The sequence below is a fragment of the Ambystoma mexicanum genome, chromosome 4q (genome assembly GCF_040938575.1).
Source record: "Ambystoma mexicanum isolate Mex_15411 chromosome 4q, UKY_AmexF1_1, whole genome shotgun sequence".
Classification (NCBI taxonomy): domain Eukaryota; kingdom Metazoa; phylum Chordata; class Amphibia; order Caudata; family Ambystomatidae; genus Ambystoma; species Ambystoma mexicanum.
The window spans coordinates 668254051-668274267 of record NC_090928.1 but is presented as its reverse complement, the minus strand read 5'-3'; the positions used below and the strand labels follow the sequence as shown (position 1 = coordinate 668274267).

At 48.7% G+C, this 20217-nt stretch overlaps 1 protein-coding gene across 6 annotated transcripts in view; it reads left to right on the top strand.

Moving 5' to 3' along the window:
* The window catches only part of MTIF2 (mitochondrial translational initiation factor 2), an 857581-nt gene that overhangs the window by 460387 nt on the left and 376977 nt on the right, over positions 1-20217 (top strand). For 5 of the 6 annotated variants that reach the window (XM_069608244.1, XM_069608249.1, XM_069608245.1 and 2 more), the window contains one exon: positions 13884-14136. In XM_069608244.1, coding sequence (XP_069464345.1) covers positions 13884-14136 — 253 coding nt within the window. The remainder of the gene's footprint in view (positions 1-13883; positions 14137-20217) is intronic. The other variant, XM_069608246.1, reaches the window with a different exon arrangement.

Below are 20217 nucleotides of genomic sequence, written 5' to 3'. Positions count from 1 at the left end.
GTCCCAGGGTCTTTCAGGAAAGATAACAGCCAGCTAGTGTCTTCCCTGTGATGCCGTTGATGTGTCAAGGCCATGTAGTGGAACAGGATGTTTGACCATGTCCTATGCCAAAGATAGTATGGGGATGTTGAGGGCTGCTTGTAGTTCAATGCTTTCAGGATTTCATCTGGATGGTATGAATCCTAACTGGGGATCGTGAAACACTGTTTTATTCAGTATACTGTTGAGGTTTTTCTGTGACACATCTTTTCGGGATCTTTGCATCCAATGTCAGGTGGGAAAAGAAGTGAATGCTTGACAGGTTGTTGGGGTCTTCTTTGGGGTTCTTTAACAGAGGTCTAATACTGAGGCGATATGCTCCGAGGTGGCATGTGTTTTATTTTGTTTATTGAGTTTTTTTTTACATAGTACGAAAACGTTAACGTGAGGAGCTCCCTTACAAAGTGGTGTCAGAAGAAAACGGAAAACAAATACAGCTTTGGGAACTAAAGGACCCCTCTGTGCGTACTCTTACTAGTGATAGTTATGGGGACAAAAGTCCATTCATTTTGAGTCCGTAGCGAGGAGGGTCTATCCAAGCCAGACATCTGGCACAGCGTGGTGCCCACAAGAAACATAGGAAACATATCACACTGCATAACTTTATTATAGGCTAATATAGCCTCTTGAAAAACTCACAAAAACAGTAGGAAATGGAAACCATTCCACTACCAGCCTAACATTGTCTGTTCGGCTCTCCTGGGGATCAACTTCAATAGTTCCTCTGCCTTGCCAGAGTCCCAAAAGACGTACTTACTCCCTATCATTCACTCTGTCAGTACAGTAACCAACAACATGGTCTCCTCTGCACTGTTAAAACTTCGCTCTGCTTCTCCCATGGATCTATTCCCCTTCGTACTCTCCAAGCGGCTTCCAACAACTCTATTCCAGTGTTCACCGCTGCACTGCACTGCTCCTTTTCTACAGGGCATATTCCTGAACCCCTTAAACACGCAGTGATTTCCTCACTACTAACAAAAATCAGATCTTGACCCTGCAATAGTGGAAAATTACTGTCCTATTTCACTCCTCCTGGTTCTTATGAAATTGATGAAATGTATTGTGACACTTCAACTTTCGGCCTTTCTGGAATCCAGTCACCTTCTCCATCCTTTTCAGTCTGGATTCCACCCCGGTATGGATACGGAGTCCGTGATTATTTCCCTTATGGATGACTTTGCCCTGCTTCAGGACCGTGGAGAGATGGGAGCTCTGATTCTCCTTGACCTCTATGCGCCCTGTGACACTGTTGATCAGAAGTTGCTTCAATGCCTCCAGGAGGCCAGAATCTCGGGTACTCCGCTGAAACGGTTTGCTTCTGAATGGGTTCAAACAGTTTCTCTTCCTCCTTTTACTTCCATGCCTGTTGTTTTGAACTGTGGAGTCCCCCATGGCTCTGCCCTGTCTCCTCTCTTGTTTAATATATATATATATATATATATATATATATATACACATGCAGGCACTGGCTAAACTGATTGCCAGTTACGAAGTACACTTCTACTCTTACGCGAATGATACTCATATTCTCTTCCACCTGAATGTGCCATCAACCGATCCCCCTAACAAACGGAAAAATGGCCTGGCTGCAGTTGGGGACTGGAGGGCCAATAATTGGCTCCAATTTAGCATGGAAAAAACTGAAGTACTCCTGGTGGGTTCTAATATTGTGGGACAGCCCTGGACTTGGACTAATTAAATTAATGGCTACAGACTCTATAGAAGCCCAGATCTCCACAGTCTGCCAATTAGGCTACATAAAATAGAACATTTTGAAAAAAGTCCTACCATTTCTTCCAGCTACGTATAGGTCCAAAATTGTAACTGCATCCATTGCGAGTTCCTTGGACTATTGCAACTCCATCTATCTGGGTCAACCATAGATGCTACTGCAATCCCTTCAGACTCTCCAGAATGCAGCAGCGCGCCTTGCTCTGGGAGCTCCCAACCTGGCTCACCCCCGAGATCTTCTATCCCTACTGCACTGGCTTCCTATTAGGAGCCGAATTAAGTTTAAGGTGCTCTGTCTCGTTCACTGTGCTATTCACAAGGTAGGGGCAGAATTGTTACGTTCTAAACCCATGCCCTATATTCCTGGCAGATCACTACGCTCATCTAATCAATCTTTGCTATCTGTTCCTAAGTTTCGTCGTGCTAGAGTGGGAGGAAGACCCTTTACAGTCCTTGCCCCTACGCTGTGGAATGCCCTGCCTTTTGATCTTCAAAACCTTTCTGAATGTCTACCTTTCTGTAAAGCTTTAAAAGCATATCTGTTTTAGTCCTTGATGTTTGTGGCTTCTCTCTTATCTTAGCACCTTGATGCCTTGTGGTCTTTGTTGCGCTTTAGAAATACCTATACAATACAATTCCATATAACCCTCAACTTAGCTGGGTACAGAAGACCGGCTTTGAGTCCCTTAGCCAGGAAGGATTTCTTCAGGCTGTTCAATCTTTTCCTCCTTTTCGTTGTAATCAGCAAGTTGGGGAAGAGCAACACCTTATGCTATTGGTAGGTCACAGTACCTTTCTCTTTGCAGCAGTCAGTATTCTTTCCCTGTTTAAGGCATCAGATAGTTTAACAATAAGTGTTGGTCCCATTCCAACGCCCTCCTGCCTGCTGGGTGTTCTGAGCTTATTTCGGTAACACTTATCCACATAGATTGGGTTTTCCTCTATGTGCAAGTCCAGAGCTTCTGAGAACTATTTGCATATAAAGGTAATTGGGTCATCCCTCTCTGCCCCTATAAGAAAGTCCTTAATTCTTATCTGCCTCGCTCTGACCACATTCTCGAGATGCACCAGCCTATTCTCTGTGATTCTGTTCCCCTTAAGCACTGCCTCCATCTCTGCGTCATATTTTGCACCACTGGAGCCATCTGGGCAGTTTGATTTTCCGGTTCCAATGTCTTCTGCTCCAGGGTGGAAGTTCTTGATTCCAGTTGGGCCACTTTTTCATTGAGCTTTTCAAATTTGCTCTCTAGGTGCGATACCGATTTTTCAATGCGACCCAGCGCAGCAAGTACAGGTTCTCGAGATGGAGAGGATGGCAGGGAGGGCTCCCCATTCGCCAAACCCTGCTTATGTGTCGTACGTCTTGGTGCAAAAAAATCCTGGTCAACCACTCTGTCTTTTTTCCTGTTTTCCCCAGATTCCATCTTTGTGCATTAAGTATATGTAGTTTCCAATCTGGGTGCAGGCTCTTCAACTCATTCACGTTTTAAATGCAGGCCTTGGAGGAAGCACTCTTGCCCACAATCAATATGTCCCTCTTTTGGTTCCCCTCGGCTCTGGAGCATCTACTGCAGGACATTGCCCTCATCCAAGATGGCAGCCACACAGTAGGCAACGAAGTACGACTAACCACGTACCCAAAAGAACAGAGGCATCCAGCCCCCTCGAGCAGCCCATCATGCTCTGCAACTCTGCCACATGCAGTTTCGGCTCCAGGTGTGCTATGGACCCCCAAACACAGGTCAGTGGGTGCCATCACCGCTCCTCCTCCAACGGCCGTGGGTACCCGAACGCCACAGGCAGCTCCCTGCGAGAGTGAGCGCAGAGACGTTCATGTCACCATGGCCTCTCAAGGCAAGTCCCACGCCCAGTGACCAACAGGTCGTCACTGTCTGGGCTAGTGCATGGCTCCCGAGGCACAGCTTGATAAGATTGGTCCCTTTTCTCGCCCATATTCTGCCTTTCTTCCTTCCTTGCTGCACAGCTCGATGAAGTTGTCGACCTCTCAGTCAACCGCCAAGCCACACCCATCTGTTGTCATTGTTGTGTGCAGATATTTTAGCTCTTTTGCATTTATGATGTTATGGCAGTATTCTCAATCACCTGAGATAAGTACTTTGGTTGTGTTTTATTTTGGTGTATTGTGCCTCTCTGACAGATGCTATTTTTGAGATCTCTAACAGGCCGATTCATGGAATTTATGTGCGCCGAAAATCTCTGCGCAAGCATGCGAAAGCATGCGAATCGCAGCGCAAATGCGAAAATCGCAGTGCATGCGTGCGAAAGCCGCGCACATCGATTCATGGAAGTCTGTGCGCGTGTAATTACTGGGATGTGCGCTATAATCCTGCGTGGCGCACGCGGGCGCAAACGTCATCAAACGGCGTGTGCTATGCGCACAGCGAAAGCGCACATAGCGTGGCGCACACAACAAAAGTAGGCGGAACATGGGGCGTAACACGCGGAATGGGGAACAATGCGTGAAAATGTGGGCGTTACGGGAGAAGTACAGGAGGCAAATGCGCGGAACGCCCACACGCGCGCCTACAACACGTATTCATGGAATCGAACAGGGGAAACGCGTGCGCCAAAAAAGACGCGCTAATCCGAAAACACGTACACCAGCAGGAAGCAGGCGTACGCGGACCCGCGCAGCATAAAAGTGCACGCAAACAACAAACAAGCTTAGACGCTACGATGAATATACCGTTCCTCGCAGCAGTGGTCGTGGGACACCGAAGGAGGAGGAGGATAGTCCGGGCCAGAATTTTTACACCGAGGACCAGCCTTTTTGGGATGCCTGATGACCAGGTCTATGGGAGGTACAGGTTTCCACCTCACATAATACTTAACCTGCTGAGTGAGTGGGAGGATGACCTCACATCACCCACCCTGTGCTCCCAAGCACTGAGCCCCTTGGAAAAGGTGCTCAATGTACTGCACTTCTTGGCCACTGGTTCATTTCAGCGGACAAGTGCCATAGTGGGGTGGGTGTCACAGGCAACGCAGTCACGCTGCCTACACCAGGTGTTGGCCATCATGACTGCACGCCCATCAGGCCGCAGGCACATATATCTGCCCAGAACACCTGCAGAAAGGCAGGCTGCCGTCCAGGATTTTTACGGGGTGGCACAAAGTGCTAGGTGCCACTGATTGCACCCATGTGGCTCTACGTCCTCCTGGGGCAACTGAGCACATCTATAGAAACCGCAAGCACTGGCATTCCATCAACGTGCAGGTAGTATGTGATGCCAAGGGAATCATCACCTCAGTATATGCCAACTATCCAGGATCCACCCATGACAGTTTCATTTACAGAATGTCAACCCTAAACCGGGACCTAGAAGCTGGGCGGCATGGCGATAAATGGCTGCTTGGTGAGTATAAATGCCTCTGCACATGCATGCATGTCAGATACTGAGTAATGTCACAACCCCACTAATGATACCCATCATCACCTCCCCAGGGGACAGTGCCTACCCTCTGAGCACCCACCTGATGACGCCAATTCGGAACCCCACCACACCACCCGAGGTAAGATACAACACAGCCCATATTGCAACCCGGGGCATAGTGGAGCGCACATTCGGAGTGCTCAAGTCACGCTTTTGCTCCCTTGACCGCTCTGGTGGGCAGCTGCTATACGCGACCCCAGTAGTGTGCAGGAGCATAGTGGCAGCATGTGTCCTGCACAACGTTGCGGCCTGCCGGTGGACATGGTGGTTCCCCCACATCCCCAACCACATGCACGGCCGCTGCGCATGGGAGGGGAAAGGGCACGTGGTGAGGCAGCCCATACGCAGCTGGTGGCTAATTACTTCACCTAAAATCACACCCCTGTGGAGTGCACACAGCCCTGGTACATACCAGCTGACAATCAATGATGATGACATAAGGGACAGTCAACTGTCACAACCATACCAGCCTGAGATTGGTCACCTGGAAGTGTTACATTGTGTGCATCCCTACCTACCGAAAGACAACCAATGCTGTGTCACAAAAAGACACACATTTATGCTGCATGAATGACTACCCCCTTCCAAAATACAACATGAAAATGGCGCCATGTCACCCAACCCCTCCCCATCTCCGCTACCCAACACACCATGGCACGTCATGCAATGTGAAAGCAAACAAAGGAATGCACAACGCATGACACAAGTGTCACAAAGTGCACTGTCCCAAATGGAAACAGGCCACAGACAATATGCTCCCAGTAATCAATAACAAACAGCACACATGACCAAATACCAGCAACACAATACAGCAACACAGGATGAAACATTGGCAAAATATGACAGTACCAAATAAACGTAGTGCAAGTTTTTCAACCTGATTAAGCCAGCACATCCACCCCTTCCAACTGCAGAGTGTTGACGTCAGGCAAATGTGTCAGTGTACTGCATACAACATGAACACGCATCTGCAAAGGAGACGGCCTTGTGAAGACATGAAGAAGGTACCTGTCAATAAGGAGGAAGACATGGATGCACAAGCACATTTCAATACACCATGCAGTGTTCAATACAACAACAATCCCCACTAGGGATGTACACACAGTTTTGACTACAGACTGCCCACACAGCTCATGGGAGCCCAATGTCACTGTGTAAGTCACTGTCATTTGGTCACACCCTTTGCAAGCCCATGGAAAGGGAAGCAGGAGGGGTGTGTGTGTGTCAGGAACCCAAGCTTCTAACCCAAACACAGGACAAGCCTGTATGTTCCCAGCTGGAATACACAGTGGATGCCCACGGGAGCCACACAAGGCAACACACTGTAAAAAAAAAAATGGCCATGTGGGGGCCAAAGGGGGGGGGGGGTACCCAGGAGGTTCGAGGACAGGGTGCACACCAACACCCACCTGCGTGGATGTTGCGGCAAAAAAAAATACCTCCATGGGCTCATGGCCTGCACGGCTACGCTATTGTGGGAGAACTGCTGCTGTCGCTCTCTTCACCCTCTGCTTCTGCATCAGGAGGTGGTTGTGCTATGGGAGGCAGCCCAGGCAAAGCCCTGGTATGGTCCTCCATGGCAGCAAGCATGCGGGTGTTGAAGGTCTGATTCTGGAGGATGATAGTGCGGAGATCCCCATGCAGCACCTCACAGGTTGCCTGCATTTCTGCACGCATGGCCTCGCGTGATGCCTGGATCTCCTCCCGAGTTGCCTGCAGCTCATCTGAGAGCGAACGTGTGAGCTGCTCCAGCTGCTGTTCTGACCTTAAATTTCGGGAAGCCTCAAGTTCACTTAGTCTGCCTGAGGAACTGGAGTTCTAACCTCAGGGCTTCCCTGTGGCCCTGTGACTCCACATAAATGGCTTCCGGCAGAGTCTCCAGTGCCGCCCGTCGGTCCCTGTTGGACGCCAACATTTCTTCCCTGTGTGATTGGCAAATGGAGTCTGTTGCCTGCTGTTGTTGCTCCATCTGCCTTTTCGGGGGGAGAATGGAAGTGGCCACACTCTCCATTGCCTTTGCCATCATTTCAACTGATGCTCCCTGTTGTGCTGCTATACCGTACATGGAGTTTTCCCATACAATATTGCCTGGTGGGGCACGGCCACCGTGTCGGCGAGCACCACACCTGTTTGGGGCAAGGCGTTCTGCACCTTGCTGTGCCGGCACTGCCTGAGGCTGCAGGACTGCATTCCCCCTCTAATCTGCTGGCCCAGGAACAGGATCAGATGTAGTGGAGTGTGACCCTCCATCCGTAACCGCCAAAGGCGGAGTTACCAACACTGACATCCCCATAGAGAGTTCTACCCCTGGTGCAGGTGGGTTGGATAGAACAGAATCCCTGCCAGAAACACTCACCTGCGACAGCACATTAGTCTCATCGTCCGATTCAGCACCTGAATCATAGAGGTCTGGGGAGGTGCAACCAGAGACACCCCTGGACAGTATGGTCTGCAATAAGATTGGGTTTTCACCCACCACCACACCACGTCCTCCACTGGTGTCCGGTTGTGCCTGAGATTCCTCCTGGGTCTGCACCATCTCCTCACCCTCAACAGCATCAAGTGCGTCATCACCTGCAAAAACATGAAAGACAACAAATGGAAACAGGCATGAGCACCATACCACACACATAGGGCTGACAAGCCAGAGATCCAGTGATTTACACATGTCCCACATGACAATAACCCTGGCAGAAAGTGTCGCGGAATTCCAGATTCGGACAAATACAGCTGAATGTCCTCTACCGGACATATATGACTCCCCACAGGGTTGCTTCATTCAACAAGAAGGTATCCCCGGCATGCCCATGGTGTGGGAACGACAAGGCAGACATGATCCACATGTTCTGGACCTGCACTAAAGTGATGTCACTCTGGTCCAAAGCTAAACAATCCTGCCTAGAAGCTGGAATGGAAAGGTAAGACTGGACACCCGGAGAATGCCTACTAGGAACATACCCTAGACCAAGCAAACTCAAACATGTGGTGAAACTGATGGACATCTCATGCATACTGGTCAAAAGAACCATAGCGATGGCCTGGAAGACTCCAGCAGGCCCCAGGCATGCACGGTGGTTGAACGAAATGGCGAGATGGACGACTGCTGAAACCAGGGCCTGGCAAGACGGAATCGCAACCAGCGGAGAAGTCGCGAGCGCCACTCTGGACTCCTGGAAGGCCCTCCTGAGCGATATGCGCTTCAACGCAGACTACAAGCCTCCCTGAAGAACTACAGCGTCCTACAGAAACTGATTCCTAACACCAACACAGTGAAGACATTAATCGAAACTGTCCCCCCTCACTTCCTGAAACACTAGAACTTTATTTTAATTTGTCACCTCATACCCCATATGCAATGCCACATGTAGACTGTCGTTGTTTCTGTTGTTCTTATGTTATTTTTTCTTTTCTTTATTCTTTCTTATTACCACAGTTGAAAGTTTGTATTGTTTCGTTATTTTCTCAAACTAATAAAATACTTTATAAAAAAAAAAAATGACAATAACCCTGGCATGCATGCACTGTCAATGAGTTGGAAGGGGAGGCAAAAAGCAGACACTGAGGACACCAAGATGGAAAAGCAACACATTTGCTGCATGCTGGGTAGCACTGGCATCACACATTAGCCTGTGAGTGGCATGTCCAATAAACATACATGACACATGCCAGCACACCGATGGCATGTAGCCTAGCCATGGTACATTTGACAAGTACAGCCATATGTCAGTGAATGAGTACTGTCACCCATCCATGTGAGATGGACATGATGAGATGGAAAAATGCTAAATAGTGTAACAAAATACGCATGTGCCACACACTGCACAACATCCAGTGTACAATAATACAGTGATCGCAGGCAGATGTACACATCAATGGTTGGTCACTTCAACATGACAGGAAACAACTATCATGTTCCACATTCAAACAGGCCCCAAATAATAATGTGAGCAGGCCAGTACTCAATCAGCCTGAATGGTATAATCATTCACATAACAAGGCAACAAATGTGGGCCAATGTGGGGTGTAATCAATGACAGAAGCATGTCACATATGTGGCATTAGGGCTGAAAAATGCGTTGCAAAAATGGGAGAATTGAAACAATCAGCCTGAATGAACACTGAAAAATTCAGAACAATGTTGTAGCAAGATGACAGTTCAAGGGCAACTGAAGTAATGTGGCGCTAATTGGCTACTGTGGGCAGAAGGGATACTGTCATACCCAAATCCAAGGCCGGTGAATGTTTTGGAGGAAGCACATGGGTGACCCATACCACTCAGGAGTACACACCCTCACCTGGCACTCAATCAGAACCCGTCACCCAAACAACATACACATGGATTACACACACATGCATGGCCGCTCACCGGACAATGCGTCGTAATCTGGTAGGTCTCCCATGCCTTGGATCTGTTCCTCTGTGACGAAGGTTCCAGCAACAGACTCCGGTTCAGTGAGTTGGTTGTCCTCTGGTGGAGACCCACTGCCAGTCACCAGAGTAGAGGCATGATTTGAGTCCAGCTTGTTCTTTGCTCTGCGTTTCAGTTCATTCCACCGCTTGTAGCAATCATCAGCTGTGCGCCTCACTAATCCAAGGGCACTAATGTGGTCCGCGATGGTCTGCCAGTGTTCCCTACGTTGACAAGTGTGGTCTTGCACCCTGCAGTCACCACCATTTTGCGGCTATGTGCCGACACATAGGCCACAAGTGCATCAAGTTCGGCGTCATTAAAGCTAGGCTTCCTTGACGTGCCGGAGTGTGTAGCCGTGTCTGGGGTCTCAGCCTGTAGTGCCAGAGCACCCTTCTTCTTTTTCAAAGGTGGTGCGGATCCTGAGGGGCTTACGCCGCTCTGGTCAGTAGGGGCAGAAGCGCAGGTGGACTGGGTACTAGCTGCCCAGGGTAGGTCCAAGAGGCAGAGGTTGGAGGTGGACTCCTCGACAGCAGAAAGGGCAGCTGAGACCCCACAGGGTCCGACGGAGGAAAATGGCACGGAGTCATCCAGGTTGGTGGGGGGTTTGGTGGAGGAGGAGGCCGTGAAAGGGACACACACTGGGTCTGGAAGTGGGGATTCCACTGGTGCTAGTGGTGCAGTGCAGGGACAGGGACAGGAGGCAGCACAGGCCACCGCGGAGGTGCCTGTGTGTAATCCTGTCCCCGATCCTGTGACTGCATCATCCCGCACCAGCAGGGATGCCTACGTCCAGACCCGTTTTCAGAGAGGGGATCCGCTTACAACAACTGGCCTTCCTCTCCCTGTGGACGTGGCTATCCAGGACCGGGTTGAGCCTATTCTGAGTGGGATGGCGTTGCGTCAATGGGGCATGCGAGGTGACCTGCAGTGTTTTCGTGAAGACACTGCACGTCATCTCGAATGCCTCATTGACCGCGTTGACCTACTGGGACTGGTCACCAGGGCTCGATTCCTCCGTTTGCTGGACCTTGTTCCGACCCCCTCCTCACCTGAACACCCTACGCGCCAGTCGTCCTCCATGCCATCTTCCCACCCTTATATCACCTGGGTACCCTGTGGAGCTGCCTCTGACCCAGCGGCCAGGCTGGTGGGGGACACATCCCTGCCACAGTCGGGAGTCGGACGTCCATCAGGGGTGGCCACCACGACAACTGCACCCCAGCCAGAGGAGGACGTGCAGGCAGCAAGAGCAGGGGCACAGGCACAGCAGCAGCAGCAACAAGGTGGGAGCCATGATGGCTCGGGGCCATCGACATCGGAGGGGCAGGCATCGGCCAGAGGGCAGGAGGACCCAGGATTACAAGTGTCTTCCGTGTGGCAGCGGTTGGGCCACGCCATCGATTGCGGAGCAGCAGCGGGCGGAAGAGGCACGGCTCACAATGGTCAGGGCGGAGAACTCCATGCGGAGGGCACTGAGGCGGGCCAAGTGCCTCGAGGCAATTCGGAGGTCAACATGTCATCGTCCCTGCGAACCCTCGGGCCATGGAAGAGGACCGCCTCCAGGACATTGAGCGGGAGTTCGATGATGCCCTGGCCCGGGACATCGAAAAGTGAGCCGTCGGACTAGCCCGCTGCCATTGTAAATAGTTTTTAGTGTTAGGTTTCATTTTCCTTTGATTTGGGGTGATTGGACTATGCCCCACACATTTGTATATAGTATTTTTTCTTAGGTAGTTTCTTAGGTAGGTTTCATTTCTTTCGTTGGGCTCATGGACCCTTGACAATGGATTGTACATAGTTGGACAATGGATTTATTTGAACTTTTTCTTTGGATTTCACCATGGATTAATGGATTTTTCTTTTTACGTTTCCTTTGGATTTGCTTTGGTGGAGGGAAGAGTTTGGACTATTTTTCTTTTGGATTTCTTTGGATTGGTTACACTTTTCATTTACTCATCTTTTGGACATGCTTTTCATTTCATGTTTGCTATTTTTGTATGCTTTCATTTAATTGCTTTATTTCTGCCCATAATACATTTTGATATTTTACTTCCATGTGTGTGATTTGCTCATTGGGTTCATGCATGTGAAAATGTGGGTTTACGCAATCAATGCCAACCAGTGTGTGTGTGTGACGGACATGTGTTGATGTACATAGTTGACTTTTGGTTTGTGTCTTGAGATAGGCATGTCAGTGTGGGGTGGATTGGGAAATCATTGCGTCTCAAGACTGGGGTGGCGTGCTGTGGTAATTTGGTGTAGAAGTGGGCCATGATTGTGCATCTTTGTCATGTAGGGGGGGACATGAGTGGGAGCCTGCTGGCAGGTGCCCCTCAATGCTGGGGGGTGGGGGCGCGGGGGGACATGAGTGGGGGCCTGCTGGCAGGTGCCCCTCACTGCTGGGGGGTTGGGGTGCAGGAGGACATGAGTGGGACATGAGTGGGGGCCTGCTGGCAGGTGCCCCTCACTGCTGGGGGGTGGGGGTGCAGGGGGACATGAATGGGGGCCTGCTGGCAGGTGCCCCTCACTGCTGGGGGGTGGGGGTGCAGGGGGACATGAGTGGGGGCCTGCTGGCCGGTGCCCCTCACTGCTGGGGGGTGGGGGTGCAGGGGGACATGAGTGGGGGCCTCCTGGCAGGTGCCCCTCACTGCTGGGGGTGCAGGGGGACATGAGTGGGGGCCTGCTGGCCGGTGCCCCTCACTGCTGGGGGGTAGGGGTGCAGGGGGACATGAGTGGGGGCCTGCTGGCAGGTGCCCCTCACTGCTGGGGGGGTGGGTGTGCAGGGGGACATTAGTGGGGGCCTGCTGGCAGGTGCCCCTCACTGCTGGTGGGTGGGGGTGCAGGGGGACATGAGTGGGGGCCTGCTGGCAATCGCGTGTGAAACTCCCCGCGTACCCCCCAAATACACGTACCCTGCTTGCACATGCCCCTCAATGCTGGGGGGTGGGGGTGCAGGGGGACATGAGTGGGGGCCTGCTGGCAGGTGCCCCTCAATGCTGGGGGGTGGGGGTGCAGGGGGACATGAGTTGGTGATCACTAGTGCAAGGTGACATGTGGCCTGGCTGGGGCGGCAGGCCCATGGTGGATGGACTGCCTGCGGGACATGATCAGGGGTGCAGGGTAGTCCCCCGTGGTGTGGGCTGCCTGCAGGGCCCTTGGAGAGGGTAGAGGGCACACCTGGGAGGACCCACACTGCCAATTCACGTGTGGGCCTCCCCGCGCACCCCACTGGATACACGTACCCCGCTCTGACAGCGAAATTGCGCGTGAAACTTCCCACGCACCCCCGAAATACACGTACCCCGCTCGCACAGCGCCAATCGCGTGTGCTACTTCGCGCGCACCCACGAAATACACGTACCCCGCTCGCAAAGGGCCTACCGCGTGTGAAACTCCCCGCGTACCCTCAAATTCACATAGCCTGCTCGCACAGGCCCAATCGTGTGTGAAACTCCCCACGAACCCCAGTAATACACGTACCCCGCTCACACAGGCCCAATCTCGTGTGAAACTCCCCGCGCACCCCCGAAATACACGTACCCCGCTCGCACAGGGCCAATCGCATGTGAAACTTCCCCCGCACCCCTGAAATACACATACCACGCTTGCACAGAGCCAATCGCGTGTGAAACATCCTGCGCACCCCCGAAATACACGTACCACACTCTCACAGGGCCAATCGCGTGTGAAACTCCCCGCGTACCCCCCAAATACACGTACCCTGCTTGCACAGGCCCAATCGTGTGTGAAACTCCCCGCGAACACCAATAATACACGTTCCCCGCTCAGCATTTGCTGTGTAGCGGCCCTGTAAGCTGGTCCAGGGTTAGCGCAGCTCTTTACGCTGGATTGGGGATTTTGATGGCTTTTCCTTGCGCGAGGGGCGTTCTTGGGGGCGTAACTGGCGCTGCGGGATGTTCTCTGCGCCAGTGCTCTTTTTGCCTTGGGAATCCCATGAATACGCGGTGCGCCAGAATGCTGTTTAGCGCACATGGCTGGCGCACGCTGGCGCACGATCCCTCTCTGCGCTGCTCGCGTGCGTTGCCTCTGCGCTGAAATCTATGAATTACCCCGTAAATGTGTTGGCCTGTTTAAAACTGTAATATTTATTTTATATCAAATGACGTCCCAATTTAAACATGTTTTCTGTTTGTCAGTTGTATTTCCCTCCAAATAATCATTAGTTCTTTGTTCTCAAATACAGCCAGCAAAATAATCTATTAGAACTTGATTGTATCTTTTTACAGCAGAGAGCCCGAGAAGTTGTTGAATGGAGAAAATATGTGGAAGAGCAGGAGAAAGTAAAGCAGGACGTTGATGTTATTGAAGCCAAACAGAAAGAACACAGAGAAACACACAAGAAGCAGCTAGAAGCTCTGGGGAATCTTCATTGGAGACAAAGAAAAGCTTCAATGTATAGGGCCAACAAACAAGTTTGGGGTTCAAGATCCAAAGAAAATGTGGAGGATGAGAGCTTGACATTACCTGTCATCATTAAAGGTGAAGCTTGCGTTTTAATGTTGTTTTAAAGCCTGTAACGTTTATACTTATGAAGACTATTACTGTACATCTAAACTTGAACTCCTCCAGCATGTAACATTGGTCAGATTCACATGGTTTTTATATCTCTTGATGTCTGGTTAGGGGATTGCATAAACTTAAAAAAATTATACTCTTTTAGTCCTTCAATCATTAGTAAGAAGTACCCATATTGCAACAGGGTGGCAGTGAGAGGTCAACCATAAAGCACTGCTTCTCCACGCCATCTGAGATTGCTTTTTGACACCATCCTGGGAGAATTACACTGCACTGGTGGACAGTGTATATCAACTAAATTTGGTTTGCAGACCCTTTTTTGTCCTGTTTGTTTACTCAATACAGCAGGTATTCACTGGTAGTCACAACATCCCTCTGTTTTCATCATTGGGAGATGATTTTTATTTCCCTCTTGCAGCACTGGCAGACTCCCCAGAGAAATGCAGGTGTAGAATAAACACATGTGCCTCTTGACCACAAGATTCTCTTCTTTTTTTTTTGTTTGTCTTTTGTTGTGTGTGATTTAGACAAATAGAAATTTGCCATAGAAATTTGCCTTTCACATCTTTAACCACAAACTAAAATACAAATTTGATGAAACCTCATTTTTACAAATATTCAATCAGCATACTGTACAATATTATAAGGAAAGCATGTCTTACAAAATCATATGTAGTATTCATTACTATTAATGAAACCAATCTTCTTCAAATGTTAAAAATGTTTCTAGCCCTGCACATATGTCCAAAAATGTTGAGCCATTCCAACCTTTCTACAAAGCGACCTAGAAACTGCACCCGCAACTCCTGTAATGCTGGGCATGCTACCATCAGATGCTTATTGCAGGCTTCTAATATCTCACCTGTATGTAACCAGTAAAGGCAAAATCTCAAGAAATGACTCTGCCAAATGGTATTTGGAGACCTATACAAGTACTTTGGTACAAACCCGAGCAACTTGTCTGCTCTTCAAAAGGAGAAATGCAAGCGATTGCTGCGCATTTTCCTGATTGTTGCACACCAATCCTTAATCATAATCCATTACTTCACCCTTTGCGGATTCTCTAGTAAATCCTCTAATTTGCCACCACTGTTGTTCAGGGCCTCTTCTGCCACATATTTATATCTCTGCAAAGTGGATAGTAACTCATTTCCACTTTTAAATCTTTGTATATCGACGAAGTCAGGGGGCACTTAATTTTTTTCCAGAAGGGATACAATCCTCCAGTTCAGCCAAACCCTCAGTGAGAAGATAACAAGCTCAAAGCACAGAGACGCCATGCGAAGGCTTTGCAGGGAGTTAAATACCTTCTTCTAAAGCCTCTCTTCTAAGCGCACCCAGTCTAACCCAAATACCTGGTTATTTATTTCAGCACCATAGAGTAACGCTGGTACCACTTTATAGAACTAAATTAGAGGTAACAACGAAAATGTTACAATAATTAATGGTCTACGCATCTGGTGAGAGAATCGATCCGCCTTGCCTTCTGCAATTACTAGCAAAGCTGATACATTAAGCTGTGCAGCGATTGTGAAACCCAGATACATGACAATAGGAAGCAAAATTACCTCAGCAGAGTTCAAATACCATTTGCAGCTACTCTTCCTCCTCCTTCTTACTCCATTAGAGAAGCAGATCATGTGGGACCTTTGGGCATTAATTACCAACTCATTAATGGTAGCATGTGCTTTCAAAGCATCTAAAAGACACTGGAGGCCTATCTGTGTTAAATCGACAAGGACTAGGCGTCTGCATATGCCATCCAACAAATCCTTTGTTCGCCAATCCTAGGGCTAACAAAGACTTGCCTTCTGCAGTGTCTCACCAATAACCGCCAGATACAGATTAAAGAGGCAGGGGGCCAATATGCACCCAGGTGGAGACCTCTCCCAATGTTTATGGGGTCTGTTAGGCTCCCCTGGCCATTCAATCTGACCTGTACGCTTGTATCATTATGTATATATTCAGTAATGGCCAAGTGTGATGGAGGAAGGCCCAAAGCTTTCATTCTTCCCAAATGCAGCCCTCAATTAATAGTATCAAAGGCCTTGCAAAAGTCAATCAGGACGGCAGATGGCAGGATTTCCATTGGTCCAGTCTTTATTGCTCCTGATTTGAATTGCTTAACCATTTAGATTGGTCTACATCCCCTTTCTAAAACAAACCTGAAACTTCTGTAGGACTTCCCAACTAAGTGTCCGTGCCTCCAGCTCCTCTAATACTAGTGCCACAAAAATCTTGAATGGCGAGAAGTCTATAGCTACATGGATCAGACCGATCGCCCTTCTTAAAGATGGGGACAATTATGGAGCGTTTCCATGAGGATGGCATCTGCCTGGTATTTATTATATTTGAGAATAAGAGACTTAAGACCTGACTCCAAAGCTATTTATCAGCTTTAAGAATAGTATTCGTAAGGCCATTCGGCCCAGCTGCCTTAGAAGTGGAGGATTTGGTCATTAATCATTCTATATGAAGCATCAAATTGCAACTTCCATACTGAGAGTTCTTCATTCACCCGCCTCACACTTTTCTGAGCTATATTGAGATCTTCAAAGTGCGCCTTTCAATTTATTTCTGAAACGGTGTTACTCTGTGGAACAGCTTGTGAGTTATCTTCCTGATTTATTAATGACCAGATTTTATGTGCGTCATGTGTTATCAGTGCAGTCAACATTTTCTCTCAGTCCTTCTGGACTATTAAAAAGCTCTGTGATCTCATCCATCTCTTATCATATTGTGCGAGGGATTTTTTTTCTTAGCATAATAATCACTCTTTGTGAGAGACAAACCTTTGAGAGAGCGTAGATCATGTAAGGAACGCATGGTGGCAATAGTAAGACAGACACGAGTGACCATAGTTCAAGGGTGTTTATTGAACTTTTTCAAGGGTGTGATAAATGCCTATCTAAGCCTAAATCTAAGATGGGCGCAAACTACGACCATCAAATAATAAAGAAGGCAGTCCTAGTGGAGTCTTGTCAACATAAAAAGGCCTATACTAAAAAAAAAATATTGTCAATACTTACTACTAATTTGCAAATAGTGTGGGTGAAGTTCATGAAAAAGAAAGAAGTGTTCACAAAATGATAAGTCGGGATGTTTGGGCCGTTGGCCTCCCTTCCCCACGTTTTTAGCACGTTACTAGGCGGTTCACTCGAGCAAAGCACACACTCTGGCTTCTGCAGCACCAGGATACAGTTCCCTTTTCACAGTTCAAGAACTTCTGTCTCTAAGCCTCTTTACTTCTTGTAAGTCTTGTGACTAGAGGGCCTAGTATACAAAAACACCATGAAAAAGTCATTTTCCTTTTCCAATGTGGGTGTTCCCTCTGGATCCCCTCTTCCGGGCTCAGATCCCTTCCAAACTATGTTCAGATAATTCTTGCTCGGTTGACCCACGGTTTACCCCGGATTCCCCTCAGCTGGGCTCAGACCAATTCAAAGACTTTTGAATGTGCATGGGGTTTAGCTGCATCCTTTTTCTCACACTCAGCATCAGTTGGATACCTAACCGAGACCTTCGAATGAGCGCCCATGTGGTGCCGGACCACTCTGTGTACGGTATCTTGGGTTGCCTCCAAAAGTTCTATTATGAAGTTCAATTACTTCTTTAGTTCCAATTATATCCACGTCGTTCTCTGCAAACGCCTCACACACTGTTCTCTTTGTACAATGTTGCTGCTTGCGACCTTGGTTCAAAACACAAGCTGGTTTGGTATCAGTCTCTTTGACTCACGGGCTGTGCTGTCTATTTTTTTTTTTTAAACTTATTTTTATTAAGTTTTACTGCGATGTGTCAAAAATCATTTTATATAAAGGAATCAAAACACAATCAGAACATTATTAACTACTCCTCCCTCCCCCCCGACCGAGCAGGTCTCTGTCCGTGCATAACTTCTCTAGGAGGTCTTTTCACTTTTACGTAAATAAGTCCAATATCCTTATTGTATGCGGGCACCATTGTTCTTTATAGTCTGTTTGCAGGTAATCCAGTACTGTTCCCCAATCGTTTCTGAATTTCCCATGGTCCCCTTGCATGTTGTAGGTTAATAGTTCCATAGTCAAATGTGTCCAGACCCTTCGCGTCCAATCTATCACCTGTGGAGGGGATTTCTGTTTCCAGTTGCGAGCAATTTCCACCCACGCTCCTATCAAGAGGCCCATAAAGTTCCTCTTCTGCGTGTTGCATAGCGACTTATCCCTGGGATCCCAGAAGCCCCCTAGCCATATTTCTTCCCCCAGACGTTCCGACCCCGGGAACATACCATGCATTTGACTTTGGACCTCTCCCCAGTATGGGCGTATCTTTGGGCATTCCCACCAAATGTGTCGCCAGTCCCCTTTTCCTCCACATTCCCTCCAGCGCTCACCTGGGGAGTTAGCATACATCGATTTCAATCTCTCCGGGGTATAATGCCATTGCAACATGATCTTCACCCACATTTCTCTTGTTTGAATGGCTCTCGTTAGTTTTGGGATCAGGCTCCATGTGTACTCCCATCGTTCCCTGGGGAGTGTGTGGCCCAGAGTTTTCTCCCATCTTTTCATGTATTGCCATGTAGTTAGTTCCTTTTGTGCATTTAGAAACTTGTATGTGTTAGATACAAACTTGCGGGTACCTGTGTGAGTCATTATATAGTTCTCAAAGGGGGTCAGCTCCCGAAACATGGCTTCCTTCATGCGTGGGGTGCTCAGCCAGTGGTGTAACTGCTCGTAATTATATAGGTCTTTTACTGTTAAGTTCAATAGAGCTTTGCAGTTCTCGAAAGTCCTTATCTGTTCATCATGTTGCATATCTCCCACCATCTTACAGCCCGCTTCTTTCCATTTGCAGAAAGTTCCTTTTTCCGTTCCCGGGGGGAATTCTGGGTTATCAAACAAAGGCATGAACGGGGCGGGGTCTTTAGTCAGGGTTTCATTTTTCATAGCGGAATCCCACACCCCCAGTATTGTCTTCAGTATTTCACTAATATGTGTATTATCTTGTCGGAATCTTTTGTTGATCCATAGCATGTGTCTGGTAGATGTTGTTGCCACTGCCCTATCCTGTTTCTCCCAAATTTTATCCCCCTGGTCGGGGATCCATTCCCTCAGAACCCAGAGCTGGGCCGCCTCATAGTATTTCTTGAAGTGTGGCAAAGCGCATCCCCCTTCCCTTCTGTGTGCTGTCAAGACCGCATGCGAGATTCTAGGGGTTTTGTCCTGCCAGACATATCTTGAGACCGCCCTCTTGAGACCCTTGAAGAAAGCCTGAGGGGGGCGAATCGGGAGGGCCTGGAACAGGTACATTAGTTTGGGGAGTATTGTCATTTTCACTGCAGTGATCTTACCCAACCAAGAGATCGCTAGCGGGTTCCATTTTAGCAAATCGTTCTTGACCTTCTCTAGAATTTGGGGGTAGTTGTGGGCATACAGTTCCTTTATTTGCGCAGTTAGAGTAATTTCCAAGTATCTAATGCCTGTGGACGCTATTTTCAATTGGTGTGCTGCAGCCTTCGCTCTGATTTCTTCTCTATTCCCTGCGAGGACCAGCACCTCCGATTTCTGCCTATTTATTTTTTAACCCCGATACCTCTCCAAATCTTTCTATGATGTCCATCAGGTATGGGATGGATTTCTCCGGTTCTCCTAAGGCCACTATAATGTCATCGGCATATGCCACCGCTTTGTGATCCTGCCCCGCCATCTCTATGCCTTTTACCTCCGTGTGTTCCCTGATTTTAGCCAATAGCGGTTCTAAGTATATAGCGTATAGAAGGGGGGAAAGCGGGCACCCTTGCTTCATCCCTCTTTCTAGATATACCTTATCCGACAGTCCCCAATTTACCGCAATCCTTATGGACGGAGAGTTGTAGTTGGCCCTGACCATATCTATATAGCCCTGTCCCATTCCCATTTTCTCCAGAACCTAGAAGAGGTACGACCATTCCACTCTATCGAACGCTTTTTCTGCATCTAGGGCTACTAATGCAGCTGGGGTTTGTTTAATGCCTATCTTTTCGACCAAGTGGATTACCCTTCGGATATTATCATGAGTCTGGCA